Source organism: Salmo trutta, chromosome 9, assembly GCF_901001165.1.
Source record: "Salmo trutta chromosome 9, fSalTru1.1, whole genome shotgun sequence".
Classification (NCBI taxonomy): Eukaryota; Metazoa; Chordata; class Actinopteri; order Salmoniformes; family Salmonidae; genus Salmo; species Salmo trutta.
The window spans coordinates 22,413,564-22,430,607 of record NC_042965.1 but is presented as its reverse complement, the minus strand read 5'-3'; the positions used below and the strand labels follow the sequence as shown (position 1 = coordinate 22,430,607).

General features: G+C 43.5%; 1 protein-coding gene across 5 annotated transcripts in view; it reads left to right on the top strand.

Moving 5' to 3' along the window:
- emid1 (EMI domain containing 1) overlaps window positions 1-17,044 on the top strand; it is a 98,871-nt gene that overhangs the window by 74,476 nt on the left and 7,351 nt on the right. For 4 of the 5 annotated variants that reach the window (XM_029763051.1, XM_029763049.1, XM_029763048.1 and 1 more), the window contains 8 exons: window positions 4,078-4,122; window positions 4,232-4,339; window positions 9,903-10,019; window positions 13,465-13,554; window positions 14,425-14,477; window positions 14,624-14,686; window positions 14,799-14,843; window positions 15,152-15,196. In XM_029763051.1, coding sequence (XP_029618911.1) covers window positions 4,078-4,122; window positions 4,232-4,339; window positions 9,903-10,019; window positions 13,465-13,554; window positions 14,425-14,477; window positions 14,624-14,686; window positions 14,799-14,843; window positions 15,152-15,196 — 566 coding nt within the window. Of the gene's footprint in view, window positions 1-4,077; window positions 4,123-4,231; window positions 4,340-9,902; window positions 10,020-13,464; window positions 13,555-14,424; window positions 14,478-14,623; window positions 14,687-14,798; window positions 14,844-15,151; window positions 15,197-15,899; window positions 16,990-17,044 lie in introns of those variants that run through there. The other variant, XM_029763052.1, reaches the window with a different exon arrangement.

Below are 17,044 nucleotides of genomic sequence, written 5' to 3'. Positions count from 1 at the left end.
AAGAAATGGTCAGAGAGGGCGCTTCCTGTTTGGAATCGTCTCAGGTTTTGGCCTGCCAAATGAGTTCTGTTATACTCACAGACACCATTCAAACAGTTTTAGAAACTTTGGAGTGTTTTCTATCCAAAGCTAATAATTATATGCATATTCTAGTTTCTGGGCAGGAGTAATAATCAGATTAAATCGGGTACGTTTTTTAATCCGGCCGTGAAAATACTGCCCCCTATCCATAACAAGTTAACCTCTTGCATCTAGACGTTCCGCTAGTGGAACACCTCGCCAAATATCCAATGGAAGAACGTGGCGCGAAATAAAAAATACCTGAAAAATGCAGTAATTTCAATTTTTCAACCATACGACTATTTTACACCATTTGAAAGATAAGACTCTCGTTAATCCAACCACATTGTCCAATTTCAAAAAGGCTTTACAGCGAAAGCAAAACATTACATTATGTTAGGAGAGTACACAGCCAAAAATAATCACACAGCCATTTTCAAAGCAAGCATATATGTCACAAAAACCCAAACCACAGCTAAATGCAGCACTAACCTTTGATGATCTTCATCAGATCACACTCCTAGGACATTATGTTATACAATACATGCATGTTTTGTTCAATCAAGTTCATATTTATATCAAAAACCAGCTTTTTACATTAGCATGTGATGTTCAGGACTAGCATACCCACCGAAAACTTCCGGTGAATTTACTAAATTACTCATCATAAACATTGCCAAAATACATAACAATTATTTTAAGAATTATAGATACAGAACTCCTTTATGCAATCGCTATGTCAGATTTTAAAATAGCTTTTCGGCGAAAGCACATTTTGCAATATTCTGAGTACATAGCTCAGCCATCACAGGCTAGCTATTCAGACACCCGCCAACTGTTTAAAATCAATTTTTATGCTATTTTTCTCGTAAAATAGCGATAATATTCCAACCGGACAATGGTGTATTCATTCAAAGAGGGAAAGAAAAAAATGGCGAGGTCTCGTGAACGCGCATCTCCAGTCTCTCTGTCACCAGGCAGTCCACTGACAAACTGTGCTCCTGTTATCTGCCCAGAGACAGGAGACGCGTCAATCCGGTTTCTGAAGGCTTTAGAGAGCCTTAGAAAGTGTCACGTATTAGCTCAGATACTGTAATTTCGATAGAGATGCAACAGAAGGACTACAAATTGTCAGACAGGCCACTTCCTGCTTGGAATCTTCTCAGATTTTTGCCTGCCATATGAGTTTTGTTATACTCACAGACACCATTCAAACAGTTTTAGAAACTTTAGAGTGTTTTCTATCCAAATCTACTAATTATATGCATATTGTAGTTTCTGGGCAAGAGTAGTAACCAGATTAAATCGGGTACGTTTTTTATTCGGCCGTGAAAATACTGCCCCCTATCCCAGGCAGGTTAAACAATGCCACTTTAATAATCTTTACATATCTTACATTACTCATATGATATGTATATACTCTATTGCACATTGCCTATGCCGCTTGGCCATCGCCCGTCCATATACACTGCTCAAAAAAATAAAGGGAAGACTTAAACAACACATCCCAGATCTGAATGAAAGAAATAATCTTATTAAATACTTTTTTCTTTACAAAGTTGAATGTGCTGACAACAAAATCACACAAAAATAATCAATGGAAATCCAATTTATCAACCCATGGAGGTCTGGATTTGGAGTCACACTGAAAATTAAAGTGGAAAACCACACTACAGGCTGATCCAACTTTGATTTAATGTCCTTAAAACAAGTCAAAATGAGGCTCAGTAGTGTGTGTGGCCTCCACGTGCCTGTATGACCTCCCTACAATGCCTGGGCATGCTCCTGATGAGGTGGCGGATGGTCTCCTGAGGGATCTCCTCCCAGACCTGGACTAAAGCATCGGCCAACTCCTGGACAGTCTGTGGTGCAAAGTGGCGTTGGTGGATGGAGCGAGACATGATGTCCCAGATGTGCTCAATTGGATTCAGGTCTGGGGAACGGGCGGGCCAGTCCATAGCATCAATGCCTTCCTCTTGCAGGAACTGCTGACACACTCCAGCCACATGAGGTCTAGCATTGTCTTGCATTAGGAGGAACCCAGGGCCAACCGCACCAGCATATGGTCTCACAAGGGGTCTGAGGATCTCATCTAGGTACCTAATGGCAGTCAGGCTACCTCTGGCGAGAACATGGAGGGCTGTGCGGCCCCCCAAAGAAATACCACCCCACACCATGACTGACCCACCGCCAAACCGGTCATGCTGGAGGATGTTGCAGGCAGCAGAATGTTCTCCACGGCGTCTCCAGACTCTGTCACGTCTGTCACGTGCTCAGTGTGAACCTGCTTTCATCTGTGAAGAGCACAGGGCGCCAGTGGCAAATTTGCCAATCTTGGTGTTCTCTGGCAAATGCCAAACGTCCTGCACGGTGTTGGGCTGTAAGCACAACCCCCACCTGTGGATGTCGGGCCCTCATACAACCCTAATGGAGTCTGTTTCTGACCATTTGAGCAGACACATGCACATTTGTGGCCTGCTGGAGGTCCTTTTGCAGGGCTCTGGCAGTGCTTCTCCTGCTCCTCCTTGCACAAAGGCGGAGGTAGCGGTCCTGCGGCTGGGTTGTTGCCCTCCTACGGCCTCCTCCACGTCTCCTGATGTACTGGCCTGTCTCCTGGTAGCGCCTCCATGCTCTGGACACTACGCTGACAGACACAGCAAACCTTCTTGCCACAGCTCGCATTGATGTGCCATCCTGGATGAGCTGCACTACCTGAGCCACTTGTGTGGGTTGTAGACTCCGTCTCATGCTACCACTAGAGTGAAAGCACCGCCAGCATTCAAAAGTGACCAAAACATCAGCCAGGAAGCATAGGAACTGAGAAGTGGTCTGTGGTTACCACCTGCAGAACCACTCCTTTATTGGGGGTGTCTTGCTAATTGCCTATAATTTCCACCTGTTGTCTATTCCATTTGCACAACAGCATTTGAAATTTATTGTCAATCAGTGTTGCTTCCAAAGTGGACAGTTTGATTTCACAGAAGTGTGATTGACTTGGAGTTACATTGTGTTGTTTAAGTGTTCCCTTTATTTTTTTGAGCAGTATATTTATATGTACATATTCTCATTCACCCCTTTAAATTTGAGTGTATTAGGTAGTATTTGGGAAATTGTTAGTTTACTTGCACTGTCGGAACTAGAGGCACAAGCATTTCGCTACACTTGCATTAGCATCTGCTAACGATGTGTATGTGACCAATAAAATTTGAGTTGATTTTATTTGAAGAAACTTTCAAAGTCATTTCTCTTTGTTTATTTGAGTTGTTCTTGCCGTAATATGGACTTGGTCTTTTACCAAATAGGTCTATCTTCTGTATACCCCCCTACCTTGTCACAACACAACTGATAGCCTCAAACGCATTAAGAAGGAAAGAAATTCCACAAATTAACTTTTAACAAGGCACCCCTGTAAATTGAAATGCATTCCAGGTGACTACCTCATGAAGCTGGTTGAGGGAATGCCAAGATTGTGCAAAGCTGTCATCAAGGCAAAGCGTGGCTACTTTAAAATATATTTTCATTTGTTTAACGCTTTTTTGGTTACTACATGATTTCATGTATTATTTCATAGTTTTGATGTCTTCACTATTATTCTATAATGTAGAAAATCGTAAAAGCAAATGAAAAACCCTGAATGAGTAAGTGTGTCCAAACTTTTGACTGGTACTGTACGTTTTGAGTTTCACTACAATATAGGAGCTTTAATTTCGCAGAATCTGCTGCCCTGTGTGGGACTCTTGGGTTTTAGTTTCCCATGACTAGCTAAGGGATTTGTTCCTCTCTGGCACCTCTGTGGCCCTAATTAACATCTCAGTGCTTAGTCTTTCAGCGAGTTTATCTAATTCAGTGCACGGCTCAGCTGCTCTGCCACCTCCATCTGGTGACCCTTCACCTCAGGAATCACTCAAAGTCTAGTCCATTTTTCCACACAAGGCAATGGACGACCCCTTTCTCTCCATTTTTCCCTGGGCCCTTGTCTGCTCTCTGATGCCTGTCTATTTCTTCCCAAACACACAGGTCCACAGGGCGATAGAGGCAGAGACGGTACCCCTGGACAAGATGGTAGGTTTGGGGTGTCAAGTCAGTCATTGCTTTGTAACACAAACTCTTATTTGTGGCTGTATCAGTATGGCTCAATGGTTACTAGTGTCTGTCCACTGTGTTTGCTCAGGGAAGCTAGGGTCTCGGGGACTGCCGGGCCCCAGTGGCCCCAGCGGCGAGGCTGGGTTGAGAGGCCCTTCTGGGACCCAAGGATCTAAGGGGACCCCAGGACCAGTGGGTAAGATACTTACTGTAACTAGACAATGACAGAGTGTATGATTTATAACAACCACCGATTTCACTGTAAAATTGCGTAAGCCTCCAAATTTGTGACAGTCATTCCTTTTGGCTGAAATATGATAATAACAGACTGTACTCAGTAGATGTTTGTTTCATGAATAACAGATAATTCCAGATTTACAGTTGATTAAGCAGGGTGCACCGATGTCAAACAAATGCTTCTTGTCTTACAAGACATTGACACTGTTTGTCAATAAATACGCTTGTGGTAAAGATGGTGAAGATCAGTGTAGGGACAGGGGGATTGTATGTGTACCCACCCACTTAACCCATTGTCTCTAAGACAACTATGACAGTACTCTCACTAGGCCAGGGCAGACAAGAACCCGGAGTGTATGTTACTACCTGTTGACTTAAGGCCTGAAACAATCGCGGAAAAGTCACTCAGCTCTATCTCAACAAATTGCATCATGACATCCTGCATCAGAGTGTTTGTCTTTCTGTGAAACCACTCGGCCATTCCACAAAGCCATGTGTAGTCCATAAAAAACACAGCAGTTCCTCTGCGGACAACATGGTGATAACTTACAGACTTTTCAACCATAAGACTTACTAAATACAAAGTTCGCTGATTCAGCATGGTTTCCAGCAGCCCGCCAAAAATATTTCTCTTCAGACTACACAAAACTCCCCTATGGCTCGCAATACTCGCTGTTGTTCCTGCCTGCTGACTAACCAGAGTTGATTCGTTCAGCAACATAAAGAAAAGCATATATCTGTTGCTTATATTCGAGGGTAAATGGTTACGGACAAATAATAAATAACAGTCCGAAAACAAGAAATCCCTAGGCATACCCGAGCAGTTATGAGTTTAATGACAATAAAATACATAGTAATATAAGTTTGTCATACATGTGCTCCTGTAAGTTGCTCTGGATAAGAGCGTCTGCTAAATTACTCAAATGTAAATGTAGAATGTTGGAGCTGGTGGCTGTGGTTCTGGTTCCTCTCTGTATGGAACAAGCAGACAGTGTACCCCTCCCTCTCTGAGGGACATATGACCCCTGCTCTCTGCCTGCTGCTGCTGCTTGGTAGAAATGAGATGTAGAGCAAAAGTTAAACGACAAACCCACTTTTTGAGAAACACCATGTGAATCCAATCTGAAATGAACATGAGCTATGTGTACAAGTCCTGTCTCCTTATGTCTTCCATATGTCTGCGGTGTTATTGTTGTCCCCCACGATGAAATCGGGGAGGGAACGGTGGATCTGTCTCCGTCCGTACGTACGTACATTCATTCGTACATTCTTTTGTACGCTAGTCACACGCGATATCTCAGACGGCACTGGGCTGATTTTGACTAAACTTGGGTGAATGATGTGTCTTGCCATAGAGATCCGGCATTTACAAAATTGCACTGATTGGCCCAAGGTGGGAGCTGTAGTAATTCACAGAAATGTGTTAGTCACAAGCTGCATCAGTGGTGGGGGACGACGTGTTTATTGTTGCCTTGTTTTTGCTATCTCCGTTATATTATGTGTATTCTCAGGGTTTCTATTACAAACTATTTTCTCCCCTATATGCTGAATTCTTCCTGTACATTGCACATACTAGAAATGATAACATTGACAAGAATGTGTTTGATGTTACTGAAACCCTGAGCCTTATGAGAGCATGTTTGGTAGCAAGAGTTTAGGAGGAAGGGAAATGAATGAACTCAGCAGTGGTGTAAAAGTGGTTCAGACAGATTCCTAAAGACTCAAGGGGAGACTGTTGTCACACTCAGGGACTTCCGCAGGGATGGAAGCAGTGTGAGGTTGGAGTTAGTGTTGGGGTGTGTGGAGCCGTGCACTGATGTATTTTGGGTTGTTTTTCCCTGAATCAGCACAAAGACAGGACATGTGTTTCCTGTACAGAAGAACTACGATTCCCTTACACGCACGCATGCACGCACGAACGCACGCACACACACCCACACACACACACACACACACACACACCAAACACACACGTGCACACACACAATTTTACTCACACCTTGACACTGTAGCCCACAGCTGCTCCAGGGCCCCATTATCCTGCTGGAAAAATAGAGCCTAGTTTGCCCTAACGTCATGCTAACACATAGACTGTGGAGATTGAGCCACTTTGTGCTGTGCCACTGTGCTGCTGACCATGGGTCATGGTCCTTCAGGTAGAATTGAGTGTGTGCAGAACCACAACACAGCCAGTCTTTGCTGCAATGTTTTCCAAAGCAAAGTGAAAATGAATCAGCGAGGTGTCAAATCCAATTAGAGCTGTAATAACACATTACAAATGACCCTCTCCTATGCCAAGTTATTCATAGCTGATAATACAATCAGTGATAGCTGTTGTCAGTTGCATCACCCTCCAGGCATTATTCAGGTTCACAAGACAAAGAGATAGAAGGAGATAGATGGTGTGTGTGTGTGTGTGTGTGTGTGTGTGTGTGTGTGTGTGTGTGTGTGTGTGTGTGTGTGTGTGTGTGTGTGTGTGTGTGTGTGTGTGTGTGTGTGTGTGTGTGTGTGTGTGTGTGTGTGTGTGTGTGTGTGTGTGTGTGAGTGAGAGGGGGGGTCATGTTGAGCACAGCATTACCTCAGGAAAGTGCAAACAATGAGGTCAGATGTTGCTGTGGTGCGGAGGTGAGGCACTTTGTTTGGGTTTGTGAATGGAGCAGGCCAATCCAGCTGGGCCACAGGGACAAGTCACATCTCAGCTTTTCTTTCTCACCTTTTTTCAACAAAAGGAGAAACCGATGTGGGAGGGAGAGAGAAACACTTTCACGGGCTGGCTTGTTGGGACTGGTAATGCACACACACACAACTGTGAGCGCTCTCACACTCCGGCTCATGCAGACGCAGGCAGCATTTAATTTATTGCGCACCAGTGCCGCTAATATGCTCCAACGTTTAATAGTGTTTATTTGAGTTTTCCCAGGTCCTCTTTTGAGCTCCCACACAGCCATTACGAGCCTGTTAATTAAAGCTGAACAGCAGTCAGTCGCTCAGCCTGCTCTCTCCTCTCCTTGCCTGCTGCTGATGTTAACCACCAAGCACAGAAACCTAATACACCATGCATCGCTCACTTTCTCTCTCCCCCATTCTCCCTCCCTTCACATTATCTACTATACATCTATACAGCCCTGTACCCTACCAATTTGTCTAGGTTCACCAGCGCTCCCCTGCCATTGTGCGGCATGCCAGGAAAGGCAACATAGGGTGAAACCTCTTCATCATGGGTTCACCTATCTGGTGCCCTTTGAAATGATGAAAATACTCAATGAAAAATCTAATGATATACCAAAAGAGAATAAAAGTTTCTCTCCAGTCACCGGGCACTTTCCCCACTGCACTAAAAACTGAAGAAACTTCTGAAGAAAAGTAATCTAGATTCTTCAGCTCTTAGCAATTTTAGGCCAAAATACCTTCCATTCTTAAGCAAAATTGTGGAGAAATTGGTTTTCATACAGCTAAATTATTTTTTAAGTGCCAACTGTTTTTTATTTTTTATTCCAATCAGTTTTTTTGTGTTTTTTGTGCCCACCACAGCACAGCCTTAGTTAAAGTGGTAAATTATCTAAGAGCCAACATACAGTGAAGGAAAAAAGTATTTGATCCCCTGCTGATTTTGTACGTTTGCCCACTGATAAAGAAATGATCAGTCTATAATTTTAATAGTAGGTTTATTTGAACAGTGAGAGACAGAATGACAACAAAAAAATCCAGAAAAACGCATGTAAAAAATGTTATAAATTGATTTGCATTTTAATGAGGGAAATAAGTATTTGACCCCATTTCAATCAGAAAGATTTCTGGCTCCCAGGTGTCTTTTATACAGGTAACGAGCTGAGATTAGGAGCACACTCTTAAAGGGAGTGCTCCTAATCTCAGCTTGTTACCTGTATAAAAGACACCTGTCCACAGAAGCAATCTATCAATCAGATTCCAAACTCTCCACCATGGTCAAGACCAAAGAGCTCTCCAAGGATGTCAGGGACAAGATTGTAGACCTACACAAGGCTGGAATGGGCTACAAGACCATCGCCAAGCAGCTTGGTGAGAAGGTGACAACATTTGGTGCGATTATTCGTAAATGGAAGAAACACAAAAGACCTGTCAATCTCCCTCGGCCTGGGGCTCCATGCAAGATCTCACCTCGTGGAGTTGCAATGATCATGAATGATCATGCTCAGTTTATATATGTTAACCCTTGGCAGCCTTGTAAGAAAGCACAGCATATCACGACTCAGGATATGACCCAGATGCAGACACAGGATGAGGATAAGGGCAGGTCGAGGACAGGCAGAGGTTCGTAATCAGGTCAGAGTCAGGCAGGTACAGGACAGCAGGCATGCTCGGGGTCAGGGCAGGCAAAATGGTCAGAATTGGGAAAACTAGGAAACGAACACTTGCGAAACAGGAAACCGGGGAAGCATGCTGGTAAGACGTTACAAGACAAGACGAACTGGCAACAGACAAACAGAGAACACAGGTATAAATGCTCAGGGGATAATGGGGAAGATGGGCGGCACCTGGAGGTGGGTGGAGACAAGCAGAAAGACAGGTGAAACCGATCAGGGTGTGACACAGCATTGATTTTCACTACTATTCAGACGATACAAAACTTTACATTTCTGTGTCACCAGAGGATTTTAACTCCACGGATAAATTATTAGACTGTATTAGTGATTTAAATACTTGGATGGCTCACAACCTCCTCCAGCTAAATCAAGACATGACGGGGGTACTTATTGTTGGAGCCAAAGCACAGAGAGAGAATCTGGCTGCACATTTTTATTCACGGGCAAATAAGATAAAACACCAGGTAAAAAACCTAGGTGTCATTTTTGATTCTGAACTCAATTTTGAATCACACGTGACCAAAATAGCTTTTTACCACCTGAGGAACATTGCCAGGGTGCGCCATTTCTCTCTCAGGCTGATACAGAGAGCTCATCCATGCTTTTATTACAAGCAGGCTTGACTACTGTAATGCTCTCCAGTCTGGTCTACCCAAGAAAGCCATTGGTCAACTGCAAAACCTACAGAATTCTGTAGCTCGAGCACTGACCAAGACCAGACGGAGAGCACACATTACGCTGGTTTTAAGGTCTCTGCACTGGCTGCCTGTGAGTTTTATAATTAATTTTAACATTATTCTATTGGTTTTTAAATCAATCCACGATTGTGCACCCCAATACATGTCAGATATGCTTTTAAGTTATGTGCCCAGTGGGTCCTCAGATCATCTGGCACTGTCCTTTTAACTATCCCAAAGCCTTGGACCAAGAGGCATGGAGAGACAGCCTTTAGTTACTATGCCCCCAGCCTCTGGAATAGCCTGCCAGAGAACCTGCTTTTTAGTCTTATTCAGTTTTTATTGGTATTCTTAGTTTTTTATCCTGAAGCTTGATTTGATTTGAATGCTGTCCCAATGCTGATTCTTGCTTTTGTCATGGAGTTTTTTCCTACCTTTTCCATTGTTGTCATGCCAATGCTGTCCCTCAGTGAAACAGTGTGGTGTATCTCCCCTCCCCCAGGACCCAAAGGTCCATCAGGTCTCCCAGGAGAGAGGGGTCTACCTGGGCTTCCTGGACCTCCTGGACCCCCTGGACCCCCGGCCCCAGCCAGTGCCCGCATCGCAGAGCCGGACCGGGGTAAGAGAAGCACCACTATACTTTACAGACATATCCATCACCACACACACTCAATGAATCAGATTAACAGTTGTGTTATGGAACACTCAAAGAATTTGTTTATAAATATGATGTCATGGGCAGTGGCGATTATGGCATGTAAATCTTGGTGGGGCAAACTATTTTTTTAATTTTTTCATGCATGGGCTACTAACAGCTTATTACACAACATACACTTATTATTACTTTCTTAGCTGCAGTATACTTATCTCCCTGGCATATTACATCATTTATGCAACAGCATCAATCAATTTTTGGACTCACCTTGTTGTGCTGTGCTCACTTGAACAGGAAGGTGGGGTGGCGGTTCTTCGTGGGCAAAGTTTGTCATCAAACTTTGTCATCAAAGTCATTCTTTGGATTTATTATATTTTTAAGACAACTGGGATCTCTGAAAAAGGTCCAATCATGATGACGTCAGTGAACTTCAGGTCGGAGCTCTAGAAAGAAGCCTAAGTTCCTTACTTGGAATTCCGAGTTGGATGACCGTTCAAAACGTATTTTCCCAGTAGGAGATCGTTCCCAGTTGTCTTGAACTCACTCAAATCAGATTTCCTAGTTCTGAGTTTCCAGTTGTTTTGAGCACAGCAGAAGTCATGCTGGATTGACACCATGGCCAATGTTGAATGTTTATCCTTTTAAGTTTGTAAAAGAGACCCTTAAACCCAGACTTGGGACCACACACCCATTCCACTGAATAGCAGGCTAGTGATTGCTTTGCAATGCTTGCAGTTAGCCACTGATTCCTTCAAAATCACTCATTGTTGAATTTGCGATTTCCAACATGTTGTGCAATGTTCAATGGCCGATGAGCACCAATACGTTTTATCTATAATTTCCCTTCATTATTCCTCTTCATATGACAAGAATTGAAAAGGATTTGCCAGTAGATTGTTAACTAGATTCATGATAAAGACAACTAGATTCCTAGCTAAGATTTTGAAAGTATGATGTCGACATGATCAGTCCAATCAAAACTGCTGTAGATATAACATGATTTGACATTTTATCTGTGGCCAATGACCTTGAGCCTTATTGGATGGGCACTTCTAATGTAACTCTATGGCAGCACCCAAGGGGCTTGAATTTTCGAGCTCTACCCTTAGATTTGGTGGTAACGTATTGTCCCCATGACTGACAGAACACTGAGCCAATAACGGCACAACTAGAGAACATTACCAACCCCTACACTCCATATTTTCCGCTGGCTGCCCCACCACCACAGAAAGCACTGAGCTAGGCTGAAACACCTGCATTTTGGAGCTGCCTTACTCAAGAAAGCAAAAAAGAGACTACGTTTGTATGCAGCTTTATTAACTTTTGTTTACATTGTTTGCACACTGATATGTGACATGTATTAATGCCAAAATACCATGCAAAACAGGCATGCCCCACCTGCCCTGAATGACAGGTAGCCACTGTCCATGGGTAGGCCAATGTCCTTGCCTTACAGCCCTAAGTGCGCCGTACCACCATCGCTTATGCTCATCTGGGTACAATTTTCCATTCAGTGGGTTTGTGTGAAAACGGTAGACCATTCTAGTGCAGCTCATGAGTTTTCACACCCCAGTATTATGAACTTGGAGATGTCCCAGAAGAAAAAACACGGATGGATAGTCGACCCCTGTCAGACAACCACCCTCACCCCTCCCCTTCTCACAATAGGTGGTCTTTTTCTGGGCCAAACTGGAGGAAGTGACCTCAGTCCACACATAATCGATTCCAAAATGAGTGGAGCTGCAGAGACAGTCGTTTTTGTGACAGGTGTGGGCTGAGGATTCTACCTTGCTTAGATCTTTAAATAGGTGATACTGTTTATTTCCACTGAAAATCAACATGTTCCCAATGTCCCAATTACATTACATAGAGTCATGATGAACATCTATTTGAGTTAGAAGAGAGGGAGAGAGAGCGAAAGAGAGAGAAACTGAAGGAGAAACAGAGAGAATGGCAAAGGGAATAAAAGTAAGGATATTAGAAAGAGACAAATGTATGCAATGTGTTTTAATGGACGCTCCCTCTCCCTCTCACCTGTCATGTGTACTTGCCAAAGGCCTGAGAGGAAGGTGATTGAGTGGTTGAGAGGGTCTGAGTCTGGGGAGAGAAAGAGAGTGGCAATGGCTTGACCCAAACGTCACATGCTGGGATAAGGACCTGTCCGCCGCTGATGTCACTCAACCACTTCCAGATGTGGAGTTGAACCAGCTGGGGGGGTTCATAAAGCCTCACTTAAGGGTTGGAGACCAGGCAGTGAGAAGGGATGAGGACTGAGAGGAGGAAATGTGTTGAACAGTGGAGCCCAGGCAGTGAGAAGGGATGAGGACTGAGAGGAGGAAATGTGTTGAACGGTGCACAGATGTGTAGGTTGACAGAAGAATTCTAGCTGTGGGTAAATTAATGTTGGCATTGAGAATTCTGAGACTGTGAACTGTTTCTTTCACATCAAAGTGAAAGCAGCAGATGCAGGGGTTCTGTGCTGGGCTTCCTTTGGAAAGCCCTGGCTTATTGGCTGTCCCGTCTGGATTTGGAGGCTGGAATCTCCTGCAGCAGAATCGGACTGAACCCTCCAACTTTAAGGTGGGACAGGGTCACAGGTAGAGAGGAGGAGGATAAGGGGATGTAGGAACCCAACCATCTTAGAAGATCATATGCATTACATTGTAGAATACTGTGGGGTTGGAAAGTACATGGACAGAGACTCACTATCAGAGAGGGTGTTTAAGTACAGGAGCTGGAGATGAAGATAAAATAATGTTTCAATAGAGACAGACCGGCAGGTGGACGGACGGACGGACAAGCAGATAGGTAGGCAGGCAGACAGACAGACGGACACCTCTTTTCCTGGGCTATTGTTAGCAGGGTTATGTGGGGCTGGAACAGGGATCAGAGTCAGTCTGGCAGCTGGAGGATGTGTCTCGTTGACAGGCCTTCCCCTCACTGCTCTCCCCCTCTGTGGTACTCCATCAGCACAGTGCTACCTGCCAGCCTGAGACAACCCTTTAAAACCACACACTTCCACCTATCACTGGACATGTCCTACCCCTCTCCCTCTCTCTTTCCCTACAGATAGATATAGGTCAGCTCAGAAGTGCTCTGTCAGCACAATGTCAATGGAGGTGACACAAGGCTTTCTTAATAAATACTGTACCATGTGTACCTGTAGGACATGAAGTACACATACAAATGAGTGCAAACAATATGATAATTATGATATTCAGCCATATATATATATATATATTACATTTACCTTTATGAAAGATGGACAGTGTAAAGGTTTGATACTTTATGGTGCTGAAAGAAGCCTGAACATTTGTGTGAGAACATCGCCCCCTGTAGGTAATTTTCAGGTATGTGGTTCAGCCCTCTTTTGTCCTTTTTATTAACCACTGAATCCTCTGTATTCCAGGTCAGGGCAAGGAGCTGCTCCTCTCCAACACCTTTCCTGACCCACGAGGGATGCCTGTCCAAGGCCCACAAGGCCCTGCTGGACCTGCTGGTCAGTATGTCTGTTTTTCTCTCCTGGTCGCTAGCCACTAGCCAGTAACATATTGGTTTCATTATCTTGCCAGTGTAGTGATTAAATTGAGTATTAATTTGGGTTAATACTCAAAAGTCTCCATTCTCTGTCAGATTCACTGAAACACAACTCCCCTGTCCTCAACTCTCATCTGGAGATGCCTGACTTCCTTAGAGGAAGTTGGATTTGCTCCCAGTCTCTCAAATGTTGGATTGATTTGTTGTTTGCCTGTCCCTCTTGCCTCAGTTTGCATCAACAGTGTTCCATCAAATCATGTGTCAAGATGAGCCTTTTCCATTCTCATGTTTAAAGTGAACTGTGAGAGAAGTGAGCTTGGGCCAGCTCCTATGATTGATCGGATTTTGGATAAGACTTATCCAGCATCACTTCTATCATGACCAAACAAGGAAGATTTAAGAGTGTTCATTATAACATTATAACAAGCATGTCCATATTTGTAATGGTTTGCCAAGGCCAGTAATTCTATACACACCTATGGTGGGGGTAGGAATAGAAAGACTTAATGTGGACACAGTTGTTAGTATTCATCTGAGATTTCTGTATATTTTCTTTACTTACTTTATAGTGGTTTATGTCATAGTCCAAATACCTTTGCATAATCTGATTGTCTTAACCCTGCATCTGTTCCTCAACACACATGTAACATGAAACCCTTTCCTATCGTTCATCCATAATTCATCATTTTTTCCTCCTTTATTTTGTCTCTCTTTTCATTCTCAATTTGCCTTGTGTGTCTGAAAAGAACCTATCTTGGCCTATAAAGGCAACCTGACCTAAAGGCTGCCTATTATGTTGATGCTCACAGTCCTTATGTATCCCATCACACAGGTCCTCCAGGCCCCAAAGGCCCCGTGGGACCCCCTGGCCCAGCAGGACAGAACGTAAGATTTTGCCTTAGGACTATAGTGGGCAGTGTGTAATGGTGCAATGGAAATAATAATCTTATGAGTGAGATTAGATCCACTTACTGTACACTTTAACAAATGTGTATGTGTCTGTTTGAACCTTTTCTCCTGTCTCTCTACAGGGGAAGTCGGGTGCCCCCGGGTTACAGGGCCCGGTGGGGCCGAAAGGAGAACGTGGGGAGAGAGTGAGTACCATGCACAGGCCAGGGCCAAACCACACCTAATGTTTCCTCCCCATTCTTTCCATCACCTAGATAGAGAGACAAAACTCCTTCTAACTTGCCTCTGGCTTCCTAGGGTCCTCTGGGTTATCCAGGAGAGAGAGGTTTCAGAGGAGAGCCGGTAAGCCACCTACTTCCTGTCTAGCTGTGGCCCTGATGAGTGTGGCAAAAACCAACACGTCGCACCTGATTACACCATGGTCAACTATACAAACCAGTGATCTCACAAACTCGGAGAATGGGTTTTACTGCTGCTTTTTCATCAAAAGAAAGGGAAAGGGAGATACCTAGTCAGTTGTACAACTGAATGCATTCAACTGAAATGTGTCTTCCGCATTTAACCCAACCCCTCATAGTCAGAACTTTCGTGCCAGTGATAACTAGTTATCACTAGTGTGCCATTACTCTTGACTCAATGTTTCCATACAGGGAGTAGCAGGAGCCAAGGGAGAGCCAGGACAGAAAGGCCTGCCGGTAAGACCACCAGAGATGGGGCCGTAGCTCACCCTGTGCCTCACTGACTCTCACTGGGCTGTATAGGACCAGGAGCCAGGAGGGGAAATAGTGGCCCTTTCCCAATGTCTTTCCTTGATTCCTTGTGTTTTCTATCCTTGCGTCCTTCTCAAAACTCATAGGAGCATGTCTGAGGGGAGGAACCTTGGGTCTTCTCCTCCAATGGGGTTTGATAAGGATGTGAGGAAAGAGGATGCCAGCAATTGAGAAAAACACATTGAGAAGTAGTCAATTTCCCCACTGTATGCTGTGTAGACAATTATTCTGTCTGTCTAATCACTTATTTTCCTTTGCCTCTATCTCATTTTACAAGAACAATATAAATGTAAGGGATTTATGAACCAAGTCACCGCATGGTCATTTTTATGATCCATGTCCAATCACCACATTTACATATTTATGTTTGTGATTTTACTTTCTTATAAAGTGTACTTTCCATTTATCTATATTGTTATTAGTGTTGTTATGCAAATCATCCTGCACTTGTTTTAAAAAGTACTCAATTACCCATAGTATGTCAGTTTGCGGCATGTGGGATTGTGGTTTTTGTTGTTTGTGTGGGCTCTGTTATGATGTTGTGATTATTGTGTTTTTTTGGTCCTCGGGGTGTGCTGTGGGGTGCCCCATGTTGAAAACACTGTCCTACTCCTGTCTGACCCTAAAGCTGCCTGACTCCCTCTGCAAGCTACTGTCTCCATGGTTACCTTTCACAGTCACATTCTGAGCATCTGACGTTGGCATATACACACACACACACACACACACCTGCTGTTCCTACATCACGTATACTAAGTAATTTGCTGATTGAGGGAAAGAAAATAGAATCTATAACAACCAGTTGAGTAGCATGTAATACAGCATTGTATTGAGGATCAATATTTGGTCATGCCATGCTTTTACAAACACTTCTACCAATGATATAAATGATGCCAAGGATGACATGGTCATATGTCAAGTCAACTTGTGTACAGCACATACTGTTTATACATAGTATAAATGAACGTTGGTATGTGTGGAATGTATATGCCAAATCACTCCATGTAGAGTTATTGTGGGAACAGTGGTGGTGGGTTAGTGCTGGGTGGACTGGGGTTGGAGATGTGAGTGGATACAGCTATCCTCCAGTGTCCCACAATGCATGGCTGCATGGTCCCATCCTTAGTTACTGCACTGTTTGCCATTTATCTCTTGCTTGCCAAACTCATATGTAAACTCTTTAACTTAGTGTAACAATTCATCAATAACAAAGGAACCAGGCAAGGTCACTCTAAATTGTATCTCAAACCATAAAGATATTTCTTATCTCCTCAATGGTCTCACAATAGCCCCGTTATCCCTTCAGCTCTCATCTGCTCCTCATCAATCAACCCAGACGATCTTGTTATTGTGGAATCATACAAACTGGACAAACACAAACACACTGGACATTAGTCTTTGATATGATTTATTGATATAACTTAATGAAATCTTGCCTTTTGTTCCGTAGAGGTTTGTCCTTTGCTCGTTAATCAGTTTATTTCTTGACCCAAGAGAAAAATACTCAGGCATCCACACTAACGTCATATTGTGCATGCATTCTTTATCAACGGTCACTGATATGATCTCTTTTGTCTGTTTTCTTTCTGTTTCTTTTTTTCAATCTTTCATATTTATTAATTAGGAGTTGACTCATAAAGCCAGTGGGTCTTTCTTGACAAGTAGATATTGATCTGTTTCTCATTTTAAACAGAATCAATAAAAATAGTAAAGGTTTACTGGCTTTATTTGGTGAGCATGTTTTAATACAGTGAGTGATGGATGGGCAGCTAT